Genomic DNA, 24,896 nt, shown 5'->3' with positions numbered 1-24,896 from the left:
TCTCTGGAGAGACTTCCAGTCTGAGGCATTGCAGGCTCCAGTCCAGACAGAGATGCTGTTGGTCAGCAGGCTCTCTATAGTGCCTCTGTAGAATGTAACACAACATACACACAACAGAACAAATACCCAGAATCCCTTGCAGCACTAACTCTTCCGGGACGCTACAATATACACCCCCCCCCCCCCCCCCACCACCACCAAACCCCGCCCACCTGAGCCCCGACATTAATGAACTAGCATCCAAGAAAAGATGTCAGGTATCTGGCTTGGGCACATCAGATTAGATCAGTGTGTTGCAAACTGAGCAGTAAAAAGGCCTGAATGGTTGAATTATTCATTGTTCTTTTATTTTCAAATTTATTAGCCTGTGGGAAAAGTTTATTTTGATATTTACCTCAGAAGACTGCAAATAGAAAAGAGGCATTCAATTTTTATTTAAATTTTATTTGATATGCCATTGATATTTTTGAAATATTATTATTTGAAACTCGATTTTGCATGTCACTATAAAGTTATATAAGCTTGCTTGTTCAATATTCAATGCAAAGCTTGTTTGGGTCCCTATTAAAAGGTTAATTTGTTCAACCTTGGCCCGCGGCTTTGTTCAGTTTTAAATTTTGGCCCACTCTGTATTTGAGTTTGACACCCCTGGTCTAGTCAGATTTGGTACAGCATGGCAACATAAACTAGCTGAATTCTGATTGGATAAAAACTCTATAAACTAAAAACAACAGCGCTGGAAGGAGCATAATATGACATATAAGAGAATATGAATAATTTTAGATATTTAGGGAAAATAAATTGAAAATGACTTTTATCTTTAATTATGATCATGATTTCTGGTTATGTCGGCCCACCACTGGTTGAATGTGAAAAATTCTGGTGAGACAAAACAACTTTATTGGTCAATCGGCGTTTAACAACATTCAACCGGAAGCTGCCATCTTCGTTTTGGCTGGAGTGGTACCGAAGCGGCATGTTTAGTTAATCGATGAATTATTTAGCCAGGCCAGTGATATTTGCTTAATTTCACGCTGCGGTTCAACAAACCACAAACAAAACGTGTCTTGTCATTAAAACGGAGCACACCTTTCCTGCAAAGAGACACGAGTGTGCCTTCATGACAAAGGTGAGTGCAGTAGACGTGACGCGTCACGGAGCGGATATATTCTTACTTTCCAGACTTGCCTGAAAACTAACATCTTATTTTTAGTTTTAAGGACAACATATCCCAAGCAGATGTGGCCGTGTTTGCCTTTACCAGGTGAGGCATCATTATTGGGTTTAAAAAGCACAACCCTGCAAGTTAACATATGTTAACATATGTATATATATATATATATATATATATATATATATATATATATATATATATATATATATATATATATATATATATATACCAACCCCGTTTCCATATGAGTTGGGAAATTGTGTTAGATGTAAATATAAACGGAATACAATGATTTGCAGATCCTTTTCAACCCATATTCAATTGAATGCACTACAAAGACAAGATATTTGATGTTCAAACTCATAAACATTTTTTTTTTTTGCAAATAATAATTAACTTAAAATTTCATGGCTGCAACACGTGCCAAAGTAGTTGGGAAAGGGCATGTTCACCACTGTGTAACATGGCCTTTCCTTTTAACAACACTCAGTAAACGTTTGGGAACTGAGGAGACACATTTTTTAAGCTTCTCAGGTGGAATTCTTTCCCATTCTTGCTTGATGTAAAGCTTAAGTTGTTCAACAGTCCGGGGGTCTCCGTTGTGGTATTTTAGGCTTCATAATGCGCCACACAGTTTCAATGGGAGACAGGTCTGGACTACAGGCAGGCCAGTCTAGTACCCGCACTCTTTTACTATGAACCCACGTTGATGTAACAGGTGGCTTGGCATTGTCTTGCTGAAATAAGCAGGGGCGTCCATGGTAACGTTGCTTGGATGGCAACGTATGTTGCTCCAAAACCTGTATGTACCTTTCAGCATTAATGGCGCCTTCACAGATGTGTAAGTTACCCATATCTTGGGCACTAATACACCCCCATACCATCACAGATGCTGGCTTTTCAACTTTGCGCCTATAACAATCCGGATGGTTCTTTTCCTCTTTGGTCCGGAGGACACAACGTCCACAGTTTCCAAAAACAATTTGAAATGTGGACTCGTCAGACCACAGAACACTTTTCCACTTTGTATCAGTCCATCTTAGATGAGCTCAGGCCCAGCGAACCGATAGCGTTTCTGGGTGTTGTTGATAAACGGTTTTTGCCTTGCATAGGAGAGTTCTAACTTGCACTTACAGATGTAACGACCAATTGTAGTTACTGACAGTGGGTTTCTGAAGTGTTCCTGAGCCCATGTGGTGATATCCTTTACACACTGATGTCGCTTGTTGATGCAGTACAGCCTGAGGGATCGAAGGTCACGGCTTAGCTGCTTACGTGCAGTGATTTCTCCAGATTCTCTGAACCCTTTGATGATATTACGGACCGTAGATGGTGAAATCCCTAAATTCCTTGCAATAGCTGGTTGAGAAAGGCTTTTCTTAAACTGTTCAACAATTTGCTCACGCATTTGTCGATAAAGTGGTGACCCTCGCCTCATCCTTGTTTGTGAATGACTGAGCATTTCATGGAATCTACTTTTATATCCAATCATGGCACCCACGTGTTCCCAATTTGCCTGTTCAATTGTGGGATGTTCCAAATAAGTGTTTGATGAGCATTCCTCAACTTTATCAGTATTTATTGCCACCTTTCCCAACTTCTTTGTCACGTGTTGCTGGCATCAAATTCTAAAGTTAATGATTATTTGCAACAACAAAAAAATGTTTATCAGTTTGAACATCAAATATGTTGTCTTTGTAGCATATTCAACTGAATATGTTTTGAAAAGCATTTGCAAATCATTGTATTTCGTTTATATTTACATCTAACACAATTTCCCAACTCATATGGAAACGGGGTTTGTATATATATGTTGTGTTTCGTAACAGTCTTAATGGTTCTGTCATTAATGTAAATAAAGCAGTTTATTTCTGCTCAGGATGTTCTTTTGGGACAGCAGCAGCTACACAGACGATGAAGACGACGATCCACTTTGCAGGTAGATGACCACAGTGTTTTTTCATGTCCCTTAATACAGTGTTTTTCCAACCTTTTTTGAGCCAAGGCACATTTTTTTTGCGTTGAAAAAATGCGGAGGCACACCACCAGCAGAAATCATAAAAAACGAAACTCAGTTGACAGTAAAAAGTCGTTGTCGCAATTTTTGGGTATGACTTTAAAGCATCGGTGTCAAACTCTGGCACGCGGGCTAAATTTGGCCCGCCGTGTAATTTCACTTGGCCCTTGAGGCGATATCAAATTAACACTAAAGCTGGCCTGCCGATCCTCCCTGGAGCCAGCCAGCCAACCAGCACTGGCCCAGTCACATAGCATGTGCAGCTTCTGTACGCACACACACATTAGAATGCAACGCTTACTTCATCAACAGCGATACAGGTTACACTGAGGGTAGCCGAATAAAAAACTTTAACACTGTTAGAAATATACGCCACACTGTGAATCCACACCAAACCAGAACCCTTTGCAGCACTAACTCTTCCGGGATGCTACAAGGTGTGTGTGTGGGGGGGGGGGGGAGGTTGTAGCGTCCCGGAAGAGTTCGTGCTGCAAAGGATTCTGGGTATTTGTTCTGTTGTGTGTATGTTGTGTTACGGTGCGAATGTTCTCCCAAAATGTGTTTGTCATTCTTGTTTGGTGTGGATTCACAGTGTGGTGTATATTTCTAACAGTGTTAAAGTTTTTTATACTGGCACCCTCAGTGTAACCTGTATCGCTGTTGATGAAGTATGCGTTGCATTCGCTAGTGTGCTTACAGAAGTCGCACATATCTTGTGACTGGGTCTGACCGATGTTAGAATGGATGAAAAGCGGACGTGACGATAGCTCGTAGAGTACGTTAAAGGTTAATTTGTTCAACTTTGGCCCGCGGCTTTGTTCAGTTTTAAATTTGGCCCACTCTGTATTTGAGTTTGACACCCCTGCTTTAAAGCATAACCAACCATGCATCACTATAGCTCTTGTCTCAAAGTAGGTGTACTGTCACCACCTGTCACATCACGCTCTGACTTATTTGGACTTTTTTGCTGTTTTCCTGTGTGTAGTGTTTTAGTTCTTGTCTTGCACTCCTATTTTGGTGGCTTTTTCTCTTTGTTTGGTATTTCATGTCTTCCTTTGAGCGATATTTCCCGCATCTACTTTGTTTTAGCAATCAAGAATATTTCAGTTGTTTTAATCCTTCTTTGTGGGGACATTGTTGATTGCCATGTCATATTCGGATGTACTTTGTGAACGCTGTCTTTGCTCCACAGTAAGTTTTGCTGTCATCCAGCATTCTGTTTTTGTTTACTTTGTAGCCAGTTCAGTTTTAGTTTCATTCTGCATAGCCTTCCCTAAGCTTCAATGCCTTTTCTTAGGGGCACTCACTTTTTGTTTATTTTTGGTTTAAGCATTAGGCACCTTTTTACCTGCACACTGCCTCTCGCTGTTCCCGACATCTACAAAGCAATTAGCTACCGGCCGCCACCTACTGATATAGAAGAGTGTTACACGGTTACTCTGCCGAGCTCTTGACAGCACAACACATCATTTGCAGACTGTAATTACTGGTTTGCAAAAAATATTTCTAACCCAAATAGGTGGAATTAGATAATCTCTCACGGCACACCGGACTGTATCTCACGGCACACTAGTGTGCCGTGACACAGTGGTTGAAAAACACTGCCTTAATATGCATATTCTGTAAATGTCATTGATTGATTGAGAAGTTTATTGACATGTTAAAGAATTGAATCCATGTAATGATTTATAAAGGCAAATGGATGGCACAAAAAGCCAAAAGGCTTGTTTCCATTGTGGTCCATTAAATATTCATCACATTTGATACATTCAATAATAAAAGGTATATAACCTGTAACATGTATATAAAGAATTACGTTAAAAAAAGGATAAATTATGTATCGTATTTTTCGGACTATAAGTCGCAGTTTTTTTTCATAGTTTGGCTGGGGGTGCGACTTATACTCAGGAGCGACTTATGTGTGAAATTATTAACACATTACCGTAAAATATCAAATAATATTATTTAACTCATTCACGTAAGAGACTAGACGTATAAGATTTCATGGGATTTAGCGATTAGGAGTGACAGATTGTTTGGTAAACGTATAGCATGTTCTATATGTTATAGTTATTTGAATGACTCTTACCATAATATGTTACGTTAACATACCAGGCACGTTCTAAGTTGGTTATTTATGCGTCATATAACGTACACTTATTCAGCCTGTTGTTCACTATTCTTTATTTATTTTAAATTGCCTTTCAAATGTCTATTCTTGGTGTTGGGTTTTATCAAATACATTTCCCCAAAAAATGCGACTTATACTCCAGTGCGACTTATATATGTTTTTTTCCTTCTTTATTATGCATTTTCGGCCGGTGCGACTTATACTTCGGAGCGACTTATACTCCAAAAAATACGGTAAAACAATAAATAGAAATACAAATTAAAAAACGTCTTATGGCCTGAGTTCACTCAGGCCATAAGACTCTTGAAGAAGAAAGTGGGTCTTAAGTTGAGACTTAAAACACTCCACTGAGGGAGCAGTTCGAACATGGAGGGGCAGAGTGTTCCAGAGCTTAGGGCCGACCACAGAGAAGTGCCCTGTCTCCCCTAGTTTTAAGTCTCGTCTTGAGCACCACGAGCTGGAGCTGGCTCTCGGACCTCAGAGTGTGCACACGAGTGTAATTCTGGATGAGGCCCGAGATATAATGAGGTGCCTGTCCATGCAAAGCTTTAAAACCAAACAGCAACATTTTAAAATCTATTCTAAAATGAACTGGGAGCCAGTGCAAAGTCTCAAGAATTGGGGTTATATGCTCGCGTTTCCTGGATCCTGTTAAAAGTCGTGCTGCAACCGGGAGAGAGCTTTTTGGCTAAAAGTCAAAGCCCGGGGGCCAAATCTGGCCCGCCACGTTATTTTATGTGGCCCGCGAAGGCATGGAAATAATATGCGTTAATAAAATGCTTAATCTTTTTCCTACAAAATATATTTGTTCTTTCCCTTTTGACATAAAAAAATCATGTACTGCATGCAATTGCATATCTTTTAAAATTCAATATTATCAAATATGTTATCATGTATGCCAAAAATATTTTTTGTTAAAATAAAGATAAATACTGTATTTAAATATCTGCTTGACTTATGATTTCAAAACAAACGATCAATCAAATTGTAGACTGTAAAATTGACAATAGATTTTACGGTTAAATTCCGCCGACTGAGGGTTTTTTTAACCGTAAAATCAACTTTGGTACTGTTTTTTCCCATATACAATAAGACACTAAAACGGGTGTGTGCCCGCGAACAGGTTTTATCCGGTCCGGGGGTGAGTTTTTCTAAGTATAAAAATGTACATGAAATTTTTGAATGAAAGAAACAGCTGTTCTAAATGTGTCCACTGGATGTCGCAATAGCAATTCTTTGTATCTTTGTAGATGATGCTACATATGTACAGAATAAACCACGTGATGTTAGTACATCAGTCAAGGAAAATGATCAAACTACATAAATAACACACTGTAATTTGATTTTGATATAATTTTTTTATCTTGATAGATTGAAAATTAACACCAATGAGTTGACAGATGAACATTATCACATAATTTATTCAGAAAATATGTAAGTGTAAAGAAAAACAACAACAACATTATGATTTGTACATTTTCAGAATGTGCTCATTCTATTTTTAAACAAAGAAAACAATCTGAAGTTGTCTTTATTTTTAAGTTATCGTGCCTTGATTTTACCAGTCCGGCCCACTTGAGGGAAGATTTTTCTCCTTGTGACCCCCGATCTAAAATTAGTTTGACACCCCTGCACTAAAGCATTTAAACAACAAACTAAAAAAAACATTAAAACAAGATTTTACGATAAAAAAACAAACAAACTGGCAGCACTGTTGCTTGAATTTTACCGCTAAAAACAGTGGTATTGTTTTTCTATTACATCCCATTTCTTAAATTTTTTTATATGCTGCAAAAAACCCACTGCTTTTTACTGTAAAATTGTGCTGACTGAGATGCCAGTTTTTAAAGTAAAATTTAAATATTGTTTTTGCAGCTTATGTAAAAAAATATATTGTTAATGTATTATATATATATATATATATATATATATATATATATATATATATATATATATATATATATATATATATATTTATATACATGTATATTCATATATTACTCATTGTTAAAAGCGGCCCTCCGAGGGCAACCATAACTGCGATGTGGCCCTCAATGAAAACCAGTTTGACACCCCTGGTATATATCATCCATCCATCCATCTATCTTATCTAAGAAACAACACACTTACATTTGCACTATTCAACATATCCAAATATATAAATAAATAAATATAACTATTAGTTTTGTAACTTTTAACACAAAGCTACGATGTTTGGTTCAGATAGCGTAGCATATATTGCTGACAGTACATTAGATTGATTTTAGAATAGTATGTGACTGTAAAGGTATTTTTAAAACAATCTATTTTTAAAAAACAAACTACAAATCTCAACTCAACTCAAGCCCACATGGGGAAAATTAGATTTTTGTTTTTGTTGTAAATATCCCTTTTTTTTTTTTAACCCATCTTATAACTTATAATGGAAATATATCAAATGCATATTTAAAAAAAAACAAAAAAAAAACCGTGTACAAATTTAGCAAACAAAAAAGCTAAATGTAGCCAAATAACATATTACCTTGAAAGCTAAGTGAGGCCTAGGGTAGTTTTAATTCATTATGTACACAATAAATCCTACATACTATTAATAAGTCTTTGTCCACCTTAAGAAAGCATCCCTGATCATCCAGGGTGGGAAAGTCCGGCCCGTGTTGGCCTTTCAAAAACAAGATGGCCACATTACTGCACTGTAGGCTCACATTTTCCCTTCTTTCTGCAACTACGGCTGTTAATACTTTGATTGTAAGAAGTGTCTATGTTTCTGTGTCATCATGCGGGGCCACATATTAGGTTGCACTTGCATCCTTTTTCACGTCAAAGTGCGTCTTCTGAGACTTGATATACAAAATGTATCAAAGTGATCCCTTGCATTCTTACATTTTTTCTGTATTTTCCCTTGCTTTAACTGCCATTTGAAGGCTTTCTAACAGCCTGTCCTCTCTTGCAGTTGCCAAGGCATCAACCTCACCAATTGCCGCCATGACAGTGGTATGTTTAATGATCACTTTTTGCAATAAAGGAAAAAACAGTGTGTGTAGGGCTATGGAATAGCGCTGATTTACTTTTTGCCTGTGCAATCGTGCATATACCAATATATGTATATTCCATGTTGTGTCAGTGCGGCGTGCTGCTCAGAAACTCGGCATTAAAGAGGTGCAGGTGGGTGAAGACTGGACGCTGTTCTGGACCGACGCTCGCCCCTGTGAGGACAAATTTAAGGAATTGAAACTATACCAGGTACCAAACTGTAGCCCTCACTTAGGCTGTGTCTCAATTGGTGCACTTCCGTACTTGCACAAATAATTTTGCGAGCATACCTGTGTTCGCACTAGGGAATACGGAAAAATACTCAAAATGGGGTGTTTGCATTGATGGACGTTTACCACTTTCAATAGTCTCAATCTTGGGGCGCAATTAACTTGAAATAATGTCAGTGGTAGTAGTACTAGTAGTGAACAGAAAATACAAGGGCTCGTCAACAAGTACCTGAGGAAAATACCTCAGGTCGCACACTCATTTTGTGCACTTCTGTACTTAAGCATTTTTACTACAAAAGTGAACACACTTAGCATTTTGAGCAAATATATCTTACTCCGGCTTCCTCCCACCGCCAAAGACATGCACCTAGGGATAGGTTGATTGGCAACACTAAATTGGCCCTAGTGTGTGAATGTGAGTGTGAATGTTGTCTGTCTATCTGTGTTGGCCCTGCGATGAGGTGGCGACTTGTCCAGGGTGTACCCCGCCTTCCGCCCGATTGTAGCTGACATAGGCTCCAGCGCCCCCGCAACCCCGGAGGGAATAAACGGTAGAAAATGGATGGATGGAGGGACATCTTTGTGTGTTCATTTATGCCAGACATAGCAAAGTAAGGCCCGTGGGCCGCATGCGTCCCGTTAAGCTTTTCAATCTGGCCCGCCGGACATTCCCCCCCAAATTTTTTTAGATCTTTAAGATGGAAACTGTAGCTGCCATTATGATGTGCAGTGATGTTTTCAAATTACAGTAAGTCTTGAACTATACAAAGTAGGGCTGTGAATCTTTGGGTGTCCCACGATTCGATTCAATATCGATTCTTGGGGTCACGATTCGATTCAAAATCGATTTTTTTTCAATTCAACACGATTCTCGATTCAAAAATGATTTTTTTCCCGATTCAAAACGATTCTCTATTCATTCAATACACAGGATTTCAGCAGGATCTACCCCAGTCTGCTGACATGCAAGCAGAGTAGTAAAAGAGTTTGTAAAAAGCTTTTATAATTGCAAAGGACAATGTTTTATCAACTGATTGCAATAATGTAAATTTGTTTTAACTATTAAATGAACCAAAAATGACTTATTTTATCTTAGTGAGAATATTGGACATAGTGTGTTGTCAAGCTTATGAGATGCGATGCAAGTGTAAGCCACTGTGTCACTATTGTTCTTTTTTTTTTTTTTTTATAAATGTCTAATGATGATGTCAATGAGGGATTTTTAATCACTGCTATGTTGACTTTGTAACTAACATTGATACTGTTGTTGATAATATTCATTTTGTTTCACTACTTTTGGTTTGTTCTGTGTCGTGTTTGTGTCTCCTCTCAATTGCTTTGTCTATTGCTGGGTCGGGTTTGGTTTTTGAATTGGATTGCATTGTTATGGTATTGCTGTGTATTGTTTTGTTGGATTGATTAATTTAAAAAAATAAAATTAAAAAAAACATTTTTTTTTTTAAATAAATAAATTTAAAAAATAAAAATCGATTTTTAAAAAATGAGAATCGATTCTGAATCGCACAACGTGAGAATCGCGATTTGAATTTGAATCGTTTTTTTCCCACACCCCTAATACAAAGTATTTCAATAGTTAGAATCTGCGCTTTTGCATGATATACTAGTTACCAGAGGTGTGGACTCGAGTCATATGACTTGGACTCGAGTCAGACTCGAGTCATGAATTTGATGACTTTAGACTCGACTTGACAAAATGTAAAAAGACTTGCAACTCGACTTAGACTTTAACATCAAAACATCAATGACTTGTGACTTCACTTGGACTTGAGCCTTTTGAATTGACATGACTTGACATGACTTGCTACTTTCCCCAAAACCCAAAGATGAAAAAGTTATTCGGGAGCGCTCCGTATTTTTCATTGTGTACTTGTCTATCAGCGTTGCGTGTGTCAGCTGGTGTGGTCTCAGTACAACAGCCAATCAAATTAGATCTACTTTGTTTTCATCACACAGCATTCATCCAATCAAATTGCAGGACAACCAACGAAGAAGACATGTCCAAACCACACGCCAGTGAACAAAAAATGATACCTAAAATAATTTTGTTTGGGTATAAAAATTACGAGGTGGTCAACACAAAACGGTTTGCAGTATGCAACACATGCGGTTCGAAAATTACTGATGGAGAGGCAACAACTTCCAACTTCGTCCGGCATTTGAAGTTGCACAAAGAACGGTAAGTTTTGAATGTAAGATAACGTTTATTGGCTAAGTAACGTGACTTTTATTTGCTGTGTAGTTAAATCAGTGAGGCTGTAAACTCACTGCTAACGTTATAACGTTATTGCAAACACGGGAATCTGTTGCAGTTCACTACCTTATTCATACTTTTTGTTCAGTGATTTTTTTTAAGCAGGGTTACGTTAGTCAATATATCACACGTAACGTTAGACGGCGGTCAGCAGCACCGCGTATTTTAGCCACCTAAAAAAAGACAAAAATAGTAAAATAAAGGTCAGTTAAAATGTATACTATATTATGAATATGTGTACCGTTTTAGCTAGCCTTCTGACATACTGTTGGTTGTTTACCTCAGTGGTCCCCAACCACCGGGCCGCGGCCCGGCACTGGTCCGTGGATCGATTGGTATCGGGCCGCACAAGAAATAATTTTTTTTTTCTTTTCTTTTTTTAATTAAATCAACATAAAAAACACAAGATACACTTACAAGTAGTGCACCAACCCAAAACAACTCTCTCCCCCCTTTTGTTCTGGGCATTGAACATGAAGACTCTTCCTTCACTGTTCCGAGTGGCCATGAGAGTCTTGGCAGTGCCTGCCTCCAGTGCTCCAGTGGAGCGAGTTTTCAGCCATGGTGGCATCATACTACGCCCCCATCGTGCACAAATAACTGACAGACTCTTGGCTAATTTGGTCTTTTGCAAATGCAATGCAGCATAGGGCCCTGACATATAAAAAGTACAACTTTTTTGTTATGTTCACATATATGTCATGTTTTTTCAATGTTAACACTTTTGTACAAATAAGTACATTTGCACTTTATTTTTCAATGTGTTTGTTCTGTAAAGGAATGAGTTAATGTTTAAAATGACTGGTTAATAGTGCTATTATAAAGTGCAATGTCAGCACAATTTTCTTTCCTGCAATTTAAAATGCACTTGTTTTAATAAATAAATACAGTGTTTGAAAAGCATACACAATCTGTGTTAATATATTAGTCTGTGGTTAAAAGGACTTGAAAGGACTCGAAACTCAAAATGCAGGACTTAGGACTTGACTTGAGACTTTCCAGTCTTGACTTTGGACTTGACTCGGGGCTTGCCTGTCTTGACTCGGGACTTGACTCGGACTTGAGGGCAAAGACTTGAGACTTACTTGTGACTTGCAAAACAATGACTTGGTCCCACCTCTGCTAGTTACTATGGTAATGTAAGTCACAGCAGCTCAGACGAGGCACCAAGCAGTGTGGGTGGGGAGCGTTCCCACAGAGTGTTTCCAGAGCGGCCAGCCTGAAATGCGGGTGTCAGGGACCGACGCGGAAGGAGATTTTTACAACAAAGTTCTAAAGCTTAGTGATATATCAGATGTATCAGATTGTAGGTGATTATTTTTTTTTACCCTTTGTGTTCATATTTCGCTGTGTTTGTTGCATTTTTGTTGCGTTTCGCTTCGTTGTTAGATATCTCGATCGAGAGGGAGTGTGACATTCTTATGTTGTCAATATTCGGTGTTTTATCGTTTATAGTTAAAATTGTAAATCCCACATTCTTTATTTTCATGTACATTCTGGGTGTCTCATTCAGTAAAAAAAACGTAAAATTCCATTACGTTTTTTAAGGCGGTCTGTCATAAGGTTTTTAGCATTCAATCAGACATTATTGTGAGGTTTTGTATTAGTGTTCCTAAAAATAGATATATCCGGCCCCCAGCCACATTTTTTTCTCTAAATTTGGCCCCCCGAGTCAAAATAATTGCCCAGGCCTGATTTATGCGCTCAAATTGCTTAAACGTCTGACTGGCCTAGTTTTGAGTGCACAAGATCATTCATATTAAGAAGTATTGCAAAATGCTGTGCACTGTCCGTATCTGAATGTTGCACTCAAAATTAGGGATGTGAATCTTACAACCACTCATGATTTATTTTGATTTCGATTCTTTGGTTGACAATTCAATTCAGTCGATTCTCTATTCAACATGATTCTCAACAGTTTGTCATTGGAAAAAGGCCTTTTTGAATAGTCATGTTCTCTTTACAAAACAAAAATAATTCCTCAGTAAAACAATTCAAGTCCAAATAGGAGAAGAACTGTAAGTCCCCAAGATTGACAGAGTTTCTAGTCGCTGGTGACCTGTCTGTTGTCCCCCTGGCCTGGGTTTACAGGAGTCCAGTGTTTTGGGCCCTCCATCTCTCCATAACCCTCTTCAGCATACAATCTACTTTTTGGGGTGTACTCATGGAAGTATTCCATCTGAGACACAGCCACATTCTTGCTTGATTTTAGTTGTGCTTCAAGTTAGGCACTTTCATGCATACATCCGTAAACGTGGATGCATATGCAAAAGTGGAATATATTTATCTGTGCAGTAAATCTATTTATATCTGCACCTTTTGTAAATGCAAACACTCTGCACCTTATTGCTCTTTTATCCTGCACTACAACGAGCTAATGCAATGAAATTTCGTCCTTATCTGTACTGTAAAGTTCAAATTTGAATGACAATAAAGGAAATGTTAGTCTAAAACTTAGTCCATGGACTGCATACAAGATTTCACACAAGAAGAATGGCAAAATGCTGTGCACTGTTAGGGATGTGACTCTTACAACATCTCATCATTCAAATTTTTGGGGTGACGATTCCTTACAGAATCGCTTCTCAATTCAACACGAATATATTATTTGGTATAAAAATTATAATAGAACATCTTCAAAGCAGGTTACCGGTTATAGAAGCTCCTATTAGCTGCTGACATGATGTATACGCGGGCAGCACGGTGGAAAAGGGGTTAGTGCATCTGCCTCACAATACGAATGAGTAGTCTTGGGTTCAATCCCGGGCTCGGGATCTTTCTGTGTGGAGTTTGCATGTTCTCCCCATGACTGCGTGTGTTCCGTCCGAGTACTCCGGCTTCCTCCCACCTCCAAAGACATGCACCTGGGGATAAGTTGATTGGCAACACTAAATTGGCCCTAGTGTGTGAATGTGAGTGTGAATGTTGTCTGTCTATCTGTGTTGGCCCTGCGATGAGGTGGCAACTTGTCCAGGGTGTACCCCGCCTTCCGCCCGATTGTAGCTGAGATAGGCTCCAGCGCCCCCCGCGACCCTAAAGGGAATAAGCGGTAGAAAATGGATGGATGGATGGATGATGTATACGCGCAGCAAGTAAGGACGTAGTTGGTTTTAAAAATGTCTTTAAAATAAATAAAAATTCATCCTTCAAAATTACGAATCTATTCCTAATCAAAAGGAATCTTGATTTGGATGTGAAACTATTTTTTTCCCCACCACCCCTACTCAAAATGGCCAAACACCCTTTTGACTACGCAGTTGGAAGGAGAGGGTCCAGGTTTAGTATTTGCAATTCACAATTAAAAAGTAGAGAAATATAAAAAGCGAGTTAATATTTTGATTGTCATTCTCTGTAAATGCACGACGACAGTAAATGATTTGGGGGAGGACTACTCTGTCAACATTTTCACACTCAGGAACTAATTACACAGTGTACTCCGTATACATGTTCAAGTGATCTGACAGAAATATTCAATTAGAGACACAGCCTTAGTCTTTCCTGTAAAATATTAGATACCTCCCGGTTACTCTCACTGTTACTGTCACCATTGTGTGTCATGTGTTACAGAAAATCAACCATTTTCCCTCAATGACTGAAATCTGCCACAAAAATTCCCTAGCAACTAACTGGAAGCACATGATCAAGTTTTTCCCCAAAGACTACAACATTTTCCCCAGAACATGGACCTTTCCTATAGAGTGTGTTTGCTGCTTTCCCCCATGCCAATTCGTCTTCAGTTTGTTGCTGCGGCGCGCTGACGCCATCCTTCTTTCTCTTGCAGGTACAGCCTGTTCAAAACATACGCTAGGGACAAAGACAAGCGTTACATTTGTAAACCAAACGCTGGCAGCCAAGGCAAAGGCATCTCTATCTTCACGTCTTGGGAAAAAGTGCAGCCTGAGCAGGATATGATCTGTCAGGAATACATTGACAAGGTGAGCCACGCATGGAAAGCAGCACATATGAGTAAAAAGACGCTTACAATGCTCCATCTGATCACTCCAGCCTTTGCTCATCGACGGCTTTAAGTTTGACATGCGTATCTATGTGCTGGTGACCTCGTGTCACCCGTGGAGGATTTACATGTACAATGAGGGGCTGGCTCGCTTCTGCACAACCAAGTACAAAGACCCGACAGACAAAAATGTGGTGGGTGGTGCTTGTGCAAGATACATTTGAATTTAACTGACAATTAACCACAGAATGTCACTCGTTAGAACGACAAGTGCATGCATCTCACCAATTTCACAATCAACAAGGACAACGAGAACTTCATCCACGATGAGAAGACAGGCAGCAAACGGTATCATCCATGTCAGTCCTGTGCCTGCATTTGGCCGTTATTTAGGCCTCTGTTGTCCTCTAGGCGATTGTCCACACTGAAGAAGCAGCTGAGGTCCAGCTACAGGAACACAGAAAAGATCTGGAGCAACATCGAGGACGGCATCGTGAAGACGCTGGTCTTGGCGCACTCCCGCATCCAGCACAGCTACATCACTCACTTCTCCAAGCACAGCGTTGGGAGCGCCTGCTTTCAGGTCCTGGGCTTTGATGTACTGCTAGACGAGCACTTCAGACCCTGGGTGCTTGAGGTAACACCAACGTGGCTATAAACTACAGAGGGCAATTTGTGTACAAAACCCAAAACCAGTGAAGTTGGCACATTGTATAATTGGCAGAGGTGTGGACTCGAGTCACATGACTTGGACTCGAGTCAGACTCGAGTCATGAATTTGATGACTTTAGACTCGACTTGACAAAATGTAAAAAGACTTGCAACTCGACTTAGACTTTAACATCAATGACTTGTGACTTCACTTGGACTTGAGCCTTTTGAATTGACATGACTTGCTACTTTCCCCAAAACCCAAAGATGAAAAAGTTATTCGGGAGCGCTCCGTATTTTTCATTGTGTACTTGTCTATCAGCATTGCGTGTGTTAGCTGGTGTGGTCTCAGTACAACAGCCAATCAAATTAGATCTACTTTGTTTTCATCACACAGCATTCATCCAATCAAATTGCAGGACAACCAACGAAGAAGACATGTCCAAACCACACGCCAGTGAACAAAAAATGATACCTAAAATAATTTTGTTTGGGTATAAAAATTACGAGGTGGTCAACACAAAACGGTTTGCAGTATGCAACACATGCGGTTCGAAAATTACTGATGGAGAGGCAACAACTTCCAACTTCGTCCGGCATTTGAAGTTGCACAAAGAACGGTAAGTTTTGAATGTAAGATAACGTTTATTGGCTAAGTAACGTGACTTTTATTTGCTGTGTAGATAAATCAGTGAGGCTGTAAACTCACTGCTAACGTTATAACGTTATTGCAAACACGGGAATCTGTTGCAGTTCACTACCTTATTCATACTTTTTGTTCAGTGATTTTTTTTAAGCAGGGTTACGTTAGTCAATATATCACACGTAACTTTAGACGGCGGTCAGCAGCACCGCGTATTTTAGCCACCTAAAAAAAGACAAAAATAGTAAAATAAAGGTCAGTTAAAATGTATACTATATTATGAATATGTGTACCGTTTTAGCTAGCTTTCTGACATACTGTTGGTTGTTTACCTCAGTGGTCCCCAACCACCGGGCCGTGGCCCGGTACTGGTCCGTGGATCGATTGGTATCGGGCCGCACAAGAAATAATTTTTTTTTTTTCTTTTTTTAATTAAATCAACATAAAAAACACAAGATACACTTACAAGTAGTGCACCAACCCAAAACAACTCTCTCCCCCCTTTTGTTCTGGGCATTGAACATGAAGACTCTTCCTTCACTGTTCCGAGTGGCCATGAGAGTCTTGGCAGTGCCTGCCTCCAGTGCTCCAGTGGAGCGAGTTTTCAGCCATGGTGGCATCATACTACGCCCCCATCGTGCACAAATGACTGACAGACTCTTGGCTAATTTGGTCTTTTGCAGATGCAATGCAGCATAGGGCCCTGACATATAAAAAGTACAACTTTTTTGTTATGTTCACGTATATGTCATGTTTTTTCAATGTTAACACTTTTGTACAAATAAGTACATTTGCACTTTATTTTTCAATGTGTTTGTTCTGTAAAGGAATGAGTTAATGTTTAAAATGACTGGTTAATAGTGCTATTATAAAGTGCAATGTCAGCACAATTTTCTTTCCTGCAATTTAAAATGCACTTGTTTTAATAAATAAATACAGCGTTTGAAAAGCATACACAATCTGTGTTAATATATTAGTCTGTGGTTAAAAGGACTTGAAAGGACTCGAAACTCAAAATGCAGGACTTAGGACTTGACTTGAGACTTTCCAGTCTTGACTTTGGACTTGACTCGGGGCTTGCCTGTCTTGACTCGGGACTTGACTCGGACTTGAGGGCAAAGACTTGAGACTTACTTGTGACTTGCAAAACAATGACTTGGTCCCACCTCTGATAATTGGTAAATAAAAACAGAATACAATGATTTGCAAATTATTTTCAACTTACATTCAATTGAATATACTACAAAGACAAGATATTTAATGTTCAAACTGAGAAACAAATTTTTTTTTGCAAATAATCATTAACTTAGAATTTAATGGCAGAAACACACAAAGTTGGCACAGGGGCATTTTTACTACTGTTTTACATGGCCTTTCCTTTTAACAACACTCTGTAAACATTTAGGAACTGAGGAGACCGATTTTTTTTAAGCTTTTCAGGTGGAATTTTTTCCCCATTCTTGCTTGATGTACAGTACAGCTTAAGTTGTTCAACAGTCCAGGGTCTCCGTTGTGGTATTTTAGGCTTCATAATGCGCCACACATTTTCAATGGGAGACAGGTCTGGACTACAGGCAGGCCAGTCTAGTACCTGCACTCTTTTACTATGAAGCCACGCTGTTGTAACACGTGGCTTGGCTTTGTCTTACTGAAATAAGCAGGGGCGTCCAAGATAACGTTGCTTGGATGGCAACATTTGTTGCGCCAAAACCTGTATGTACCTTTCAGCATTAATGGTGCCCTTACAGATGTGTGTTACCCATGTCTTGGGCACTAATACACCCCCATACCATCACAGATGCTGGATTTTGAACTTTGCACCTATAACAATCCGGATGGTTCTTTTCCTCTTCCTTCCGGAGGACACAACGTCCACAGTTTCCAAAAACCATTTGAAATGTGGACTCGTCAGACCACAGAACACTTTCCCACTTTGCATCAGTCCATCTTAGATGAGCTCAGGCCCAGCGAAGCCGGCGGCGTTTCTGGGTGTTGTTGATAAATGGCTTTGGCTTTGCATAGTAGAGTTTTAACTTGCACTTACAGATGTAGCGACCAACTGTAGTTACTGAAAGTGGTTTTCTGAAGTGTTCCTGAGCCCATGTGGTGATATCCTTTACACACTGATGTCGCTTTTTGATGCAGAAACGCCTGAGGGATTGAAGGTCCGTAATATCATCGCTTACGTGCAGTGATTTCTCCAGATTCTCTGAACCTTTTGATGATATTACGGACCGCAGATGGTGAAATCCCTAAATTACTTGCAATAGCTCGTTGAGAAATGTTGTTCTTAAACTGTTGGACAATTTGCTTACGCATTTGTTCACAAAGAGGTGACCCTCGCCCCATCCTTGTTTGTGAATGACTGAGCATTTAATGGAAGCTGCTTTTATACCCAATCATGGCACTCACCTGTTCCCAATTATTATTATTATTAGCCTTTATTTAACCAGGTAAAATCCCATTGAGATCAAAGATCTCTTTTCCAAGGGAGACCTGGCCAAGAGGGCAGCAGCAAGGTTACATTAAAAACAGTAAACAAATACATAAAACATCACATTTACAACATTAAAACTTGCTCACATGACACATGTGCATACAGACAAGGTAGACTGCAGTCCTTTCACAGAAGCTTTAAACTCATTCAGCGTAACTAGATTACCAATTAGCCTGTTCACCTGTGGGATGTTCCAAATAAGTGTTTGATGAGCATTCCTCAACTTTCTCAGTCTTTTTTGCCACTTGTGACAGCTTTTTTGAAAGTTGCAGGCATCAAATTCCAAATGAGCTAATATTTGCAAAAAATAACAAAGTTTTCCAGTTCGAATGTTAAATATCTTGTCTTTGCAGTCTATTCAATTGAATATAGGTTGAAAATGATTTGCAAATCATTGTATTCTGTTTTTATTTACCATTTACACAATGTGCCAACTTCACTGATTTTGGGTTTTGTAAAAAATGTGTGAGAACGCTGAAAAAACTGAACTGAAACAATGAACGATGAATGTGGGGTTACAGGGAAAAGGAACATTTGGGGATATGAATAGGGATAATGTTCGTTAAGAAATTATCGAGTTCGAACCCATTATCGAAACCTCTTATCGAACCGATTCCTTATCGAATCCAGATAGGTTGTTGTGTGTGCACTGAGTTCCAAAAGCCATAGATCAGTGGTTCTCAACCTTTTTTCAGTGATGTATCCCCTGTGAGCATTTTTTAAATTCAAGTACCCCCTAATCAGAGCAAGGCATTTTTGGTTGAAAAAAAGAGATAAATAAGTAAAATACAGCACTATGTCATCACTTTCTGATTTATTAAATTGTATAACAGTGCAAAATATTGCTCATTTGTAGTGGTCTTTCTTGAACTACTTGGAAAAAAAGATACAAATAACTAAAAACTTGTTGAAAAATTATTATAAATAAAGATTTCTACACATAGAAGTAATCATCAACTTAAAGTGCCCTCTTTGGGGATTGTAATAGAGATCCATCTGGATTCATCAACTTAATTCTAAACATTTCTTCACAAAAAAATAAATCTTTAACATCAATATTTATGGAACATGTCCACATGTCTCAGCTGCATTACTGCTACGCTTTAACCAAGCCTCCATTGTTTTCTACATCGATAGTTGATTGACAGTTGGTGCCGTGTGGCACCGCCAGTAACCATCATGGCATGGGGGAAACTCTGGGTTTATGGTAATGAATGGAATAGCATACTTGATTTGATGTTCAGTTTATGAACTTACATTCATATTTTGTTGAAGTATTATTCAGTAAATATATTTATAAGGGATTTTTGAATTGTTGCTATTTTTAGAATATTTAAAAAAAAATCTCAAGTACCCCTTGGCATACCGTCAAGTACCCCCAGGGGTACGTGTACCCCCATTTGAGAACCACTGCCATAGATGTTACATGACTTGGCCGGCACGCTGTTTATATGGAGGAAAAGCGGACGTGATGCGGCCGTTATAGGGTGAAGGTTTCAGGTGAGAGAGGACGCTAAAGGCACGCCCCCAGTGAGCATATAGTGCTGCTATGTGCGTTGTAAATAAAAAAAAATTGCCGACAAACACATCACCAACATGGACGCTCACTTTCGACATCCCAGTGAAGCACACTGGAGAAGAGGGGACCAGCGCGTTAAAGAATCGATACGCACAACGGGGCAAGAGAAATCGGCTTTTACTGTTGTGCTAGCTTGCTATGCTAATGGACAACGAGACTGACTTTGAAAATGAAGAGAGGGAATCTGGCGTGTGTGATGGAGAACTTGCCCAGCTGTTCATTTTGGACACAGAAGATGAGGACTTTGATGGATTGTGGATGAGGGTTGATCAAAAAATAATGAGAGTACATTGATAAATACTTCAATAAAGTACAACCGAACTCAGCTTTGCTCCTGCTGCCTTTTTAAAACAGCGTCCAAGCTAGCGTATGTTTTAAGATAGCGTATGTTAACCATGCCTGCGCCCAAAAATACGCTGCGCCTTATTTATGCGTTAAATACAGAAATAGCACCCGTAACTGACACGGCGCCTTTTAATACGGTGCGCCCTATGGTCGCGAAAATACGGTATAGTGGCTTCGGGAACCGGTTCTCAAAAAGGGATTCGAATCCATGGAATCGTTTTTTTTCTTATCGAACAATCGGGAGAACCGGTTTCGAACATCATCCCTAGATATGAACATTGCTGGTTTCAATAGGTTGAGAAATGTGAAAGTTATCAAGCGGCAGAAAATGGGATAAATAAGAATAATGAGGATAATAGAAGAAATTAGTCAGGGTTTGTGCAACTTCCTGGGTCATTATTTTGCAGGTAAGTGTTAGGTTGGTGGAGGTTTCTCATTAGGTGCTGTTGTTTTATCAGGTCAATCATTCTCCAGATATGTCCACGTCGCTGCCTCTGGACCGTGAAGTCAAGGACGCCCTCCTTTATGACACCCTGGTTCTTATCAACTTGGGTCCCTTTGACCGATGCAAGATGATAAAAGAGGAGAAGCGCCGTGTGGAGGAGCGCCTGAAACAAAACGTGCGCGCGGAGGAAAGGTATGCCACGGGTGGGGTGGGGTGGGGGTGGGGGGGGGGAGTGGCATCCTTGTTGTTCCCCCTGCCTGGCGTGACGCTGATGGTGTTTGTCCCTCAAGGCAGGAGACGGAGCAACAGCGGCGCGCGGCTATGGTGGAGGAGATGGAGAGCTATGAGGACGAGCACCTGGGGGGCTTCAAGAGGATCTACCCCAGCGATGGCAAAGAGAAATACGACAAGTACTTAAAGGTGGAGGACAGGCTCTACAAGAGCAGGAGCAGTGACGTCGGCGGACATCTGGAAAATGTGCAGTCAAAATAAACGTGGAAGTTAACTACACTATTTAGACTTATTTAATGTTCTCTACAGCATAAACTGGTGGTTGCTATGGATACATAAAGGCATGGCTCAGAAGCCCCCTAGTTTGCAATTTTAAATACAGCAAAAGCACCACCTTGTGGCGAAATGAGCAAACTTATATTCCTGAATGTTGTGCACAGTATGTAATCAATGCTGATTGCTATGAATTCATTATTCTGATACTGCTGAAGCCATTAAATTGAGGTGTTGAAGGTGTAAAAGCCTCACAATTACCGGTATAATATTCACTTCATGCAGTGTGTCTTAATGCTGCAAGGGAGATGATTGGATTGCAACTAATCTGTCGGCAGGTTGTGCATACCTAACCAAACTCATTGTGTGTTCCTCTACACTATCCTACTGAGTCGTGTGTATATTATTTCCTTGCAGGGAGACCGCTAAATCCTGGATGTTGGGACTTAACTCGAGGACTACAGTATTTCCCTGCACCCTAGAATTTTTTACCTTTCTTTGCATCGGAATATGCAGGATGCTTCAGTCTCTTCTCAGCACGGTAGGAAACTTTAAACCATTAAATAAATAATGACTGAATGCATTTTGCATTTTAAATAAAAATCGAGGAATTTTCAAGATGAAAATACTGAAGCAATGGGGAATGAGAATTATACGCGTTTAAATTTGCAAAACACAAAAAGCCTTCCTAACTGCTTTGGAGAAATAATTTGTGTTAGTGACCCCCACTCTCACATGTTTTGTTTGTCAAACATACAATTGTAGTGGCTCGAGTGCTAACTATTCCAATGAATTAAACTGCAAATATAAATGTAAATAAATCTTACCCTAATCATGAGCCTGTTTTCCGGTGTCACGTAGGCCAAGGAGCAGCTGACACAACTGTGAATAACGGAATTGTTACACAACTAGTGTTGAAAAAGTGAGTGTGTATTCATGGAACATTTACTCAAGTAGTGTTCTGAACAAACAACAGGAATTATCAGATTACCTCTCCAACAGAATATCCTTGAAACTGTTTAAACTGCATGCATTTGTCTGTCACCTTTTATATATCGTTATGCAACATTGCTTTGATGACCTAGGCTCATTCAAGCTGGAGAGCACATTTAGGCCCTTATACAGTTTAATTACACCTGGGTCAGTCGACAATACCAGTTAATCCGCGCCATGCCAGACCAGCATGGACACGTCTGCTGTCCATAGTCTTAAGCAACGGTGTCCAAATTGAAGGATACAAGGACCCCTTTGATCAATTTTGTTTATTAAGATACAATTTTGGTCAATAAATCTGAACAAAATATACACATCTTATCTTTGAATTTGAGCAGTTCTCAATAATGTTCTAATATGCCCACTAGGAAGAATAAAAAATGTTGCAGTCCCACACTCTGCTTTGGCTATAATTAGTATAATTTGTCTACAAAACTGTTGTACGTACACCTCTGCATAACATTGTATACTTATTACCATAAAGGAGAAAAAAAAGAAATATAGATCGATGTGCAACAAAGAACTACTTTATTAACATTTTCTTTTAGTCCGTCAGAAAATATTTAACATGTATCAATTTGCCTGAAAATTTAAAAAAATATGTTATTCTTATTTAAACAAACATTTTTTTGACCAACTTGAGCCATCTAAATCAACTAAATAAATAATAATACATTTGAATTGATTAATTACATGAACTCAAGAGCACAATACAGTACATAACACACTTTAACCTACAAAAAAAAAATGAATGGAACAATTTGCGCTGATTTATTTATTTTTAATCAAAATGAGGAAGTTCGTATTAATGGCTCCAACGATGATATGCACTGCTTTGTGAAGCAGGGTTTAAAGCATGATACTGATAAAGCATGTTCCCCGGGGTCCCACGCGGGCCCGGCATCCCTCTCAGCCCCTCTGTTTGAGAAGAATTTAGTTAAGGTAACAATACATTAATAATTCATATATTAAAATAAGTACAGTTTAAATTTACAATATGTTAAGGCCCAATAAAAACTTGCTTGTTTGATTTGATATTGTTTTCAGAATAAAACACTTTTTAATGATCATATTTTATTAGTGCTATTAAAATTGAATTATTGTGTCTGTATTCTAGTTTAGGGTCATATCCTGCTCATTTTAGGGACTTTTAAAATGACATTGGAGCCCAGTGGGGAGGCATAACATGTATATTTCAATAAAATACTCCATGAATGTAAGTTGTGTGCTCGGATTCTGCTTACTGCTCCTCAGGTTGAGCGTCTGCTTTTAAGGTTAGCATTAAAACTACTTTATTACTAAAAATAGGGATGTCCGATAATGGCTTTTTGCCGATATTCCGATATTGTCCAACTCTTTAATTACCGATACCGATATCAACCGATATATGCAGTCGTGGAATTAACACATTATTATGCCTAATTTGGACAACCAGGTATGGTGAAGATAAGGTACTTTTTAAAAAAATTAATAAGATAAGATAAATGAATTAAAAACATTTTCTTGAATAAAAAAGAAAGTAAAACAATATAAAAACAGTTACATAGAAACTAGTAATTAATGAAAATGAGTAAAATTAACTGTTAAAGGTTAGTACTATTAGTGGACCAGCAGCACACACAATCATGTGTGCTTATGGACTGTATCCCTTGCAGACTATTGATATATATTGATATATAATGTAGGAACCAGAATATTAATAACAGAAAGAAACAACCCTTTTGTGTGAATGAGTATAAATGGGGGAGGGAGTTTTTTTGGGTTGGTGCACTAATTGTAAGTATATCTTGTGTTTTTTATGTTGATTTAATAAAAACAAAACAAAAAAAAAACCTATACCGATAATAAAAAAAACGATACCGATAATTTCTGATATTACATTTTAACATATTATCGGACATCTCTAACTAAAAATGTAGTTTAGCCGAGGACTAAAAAAAAAAAAATGAAAGAAGAAGGTACAGTTGCCCAGTACTGTCCAGTAGGACTGCATGATTCTGTTTTGTCCTCCATGTGTCCTTTCTAGAACAAAATCCACCCTTTGTTTGCAGGGCTCATTTTCATCCATTTTATTTTGAGCTCTAGAAGCTCAAATTGGGAATGGAATGGCAGAGTCTGCTCTCTCTAACAACATGGAAGCAGGAGCAAAACCACCCCTCATCCCCACATGGACGTCTCCTCCTGGTGGCCCTGGCCTTATTTTGCGAGCTGATCTGCCCTGGCCATGGGACTTTGTTTCGTGTCGGCGTGGTGGGACCCTGGAGCTGTGACCCGCTCTTCTCCAAGGCCCTGCCCACTGTCGCAGCACAGCTGGCTGTAAACCGCATCAACAAGGACCCCTTGCTGTCCCACACTGACACCTTTGACTACACTGTGCTGCATGTAGGCTCTTAACACAATAAATAACTGTTGTTTTTCGTTGATCTTTAC

The 24,896-nt window shown here is 39.1% G+C and overlaps 2 protein-coding genes across 5 annotated transcripts in view; both read left to right on the top strand.

Moving 5' to 3' along the window:
• The first annotated feature begins 945 nt into the window (after positions 1 to 945).
• Positions 946 to 22,009, top strand: LOC133606805 (tubulin polyglutamylase ttll6-like). The gene is made up of 13 exons (XM_072913165.1): positions 946 to 1,129; positions 1,214 to 1,264; positions 3,054 to 3,113; positions 8,273 to 8,313; positions 8,444 to 8,562; positions 14,422 to 14,552; positions 14,636 to 14,789; positions 14,860 to 15,003; positions 15,072 to 15,157; positions 15,221 to 15,446; positions 20,983 to 21,161; positions 21,260 to 21,446; positions 21,891 to 22,009. The coding sequence occupies exons 3-13, from the start codon at positions 3,055 to 3,057 to the stop codon at positions 21,900 to 21,902; spliced, it is 1,338 nt and encodes a 445-aa protein (XP_072769266.1). The 5' UTR covers positions 946 to 1,129; positions 1,214 to 1,264; position 3,054; the 3' UTR covers positions 21,903 to 22,009.
• Positions 21,868 to 24,896, top strand: part of gc2 (guanylyl cyclase 2) — a 28,297-nt gene continuing 25,268 nt past the window's right edge. For all 4 annotated transcript variants that reach the window (XR_009815301.2, XR_009815300.2, XM_061961137.2 and 1 more), the window contains exons 1-2: positions 21,868 to 22,014; positions 24,518 to 24,848. Coding sequence is in view for 2 of the 4 variants with exons in the window: in XM_061961137.2 (XP_061817121.1) it covers positions 24,567 to 24,848 (282 nt within the window). In the remaining 2 variants the exon portion in view is untranslated. The remainder of the gene's footprint in view (positions 22,015 to 24,517; positions 24,849 to 24,896) is intronic.

Source organism: Nerophis lumbriciformis, linkage group LG05 (genome assembly GCF_033978685.3).
Source record: "Nerophis lumbriciformis linkage group LG05, RoL_Nlum_v2.1, whole genome shotgun sequence".
In the NCBI taxonomy this organism is placed as follows: Eukaryota; Metazoa; Chordata; class Actinopteri; order Syngnathiformes; family Syngnathidae; genus Nerophis; species Nerophis lumbriciformis.
The sequence above is the reverse complement of the archived record's forward strand: the minus strand, read 5'-3'. Positions and strand labels throughout refer to the sequence as shown.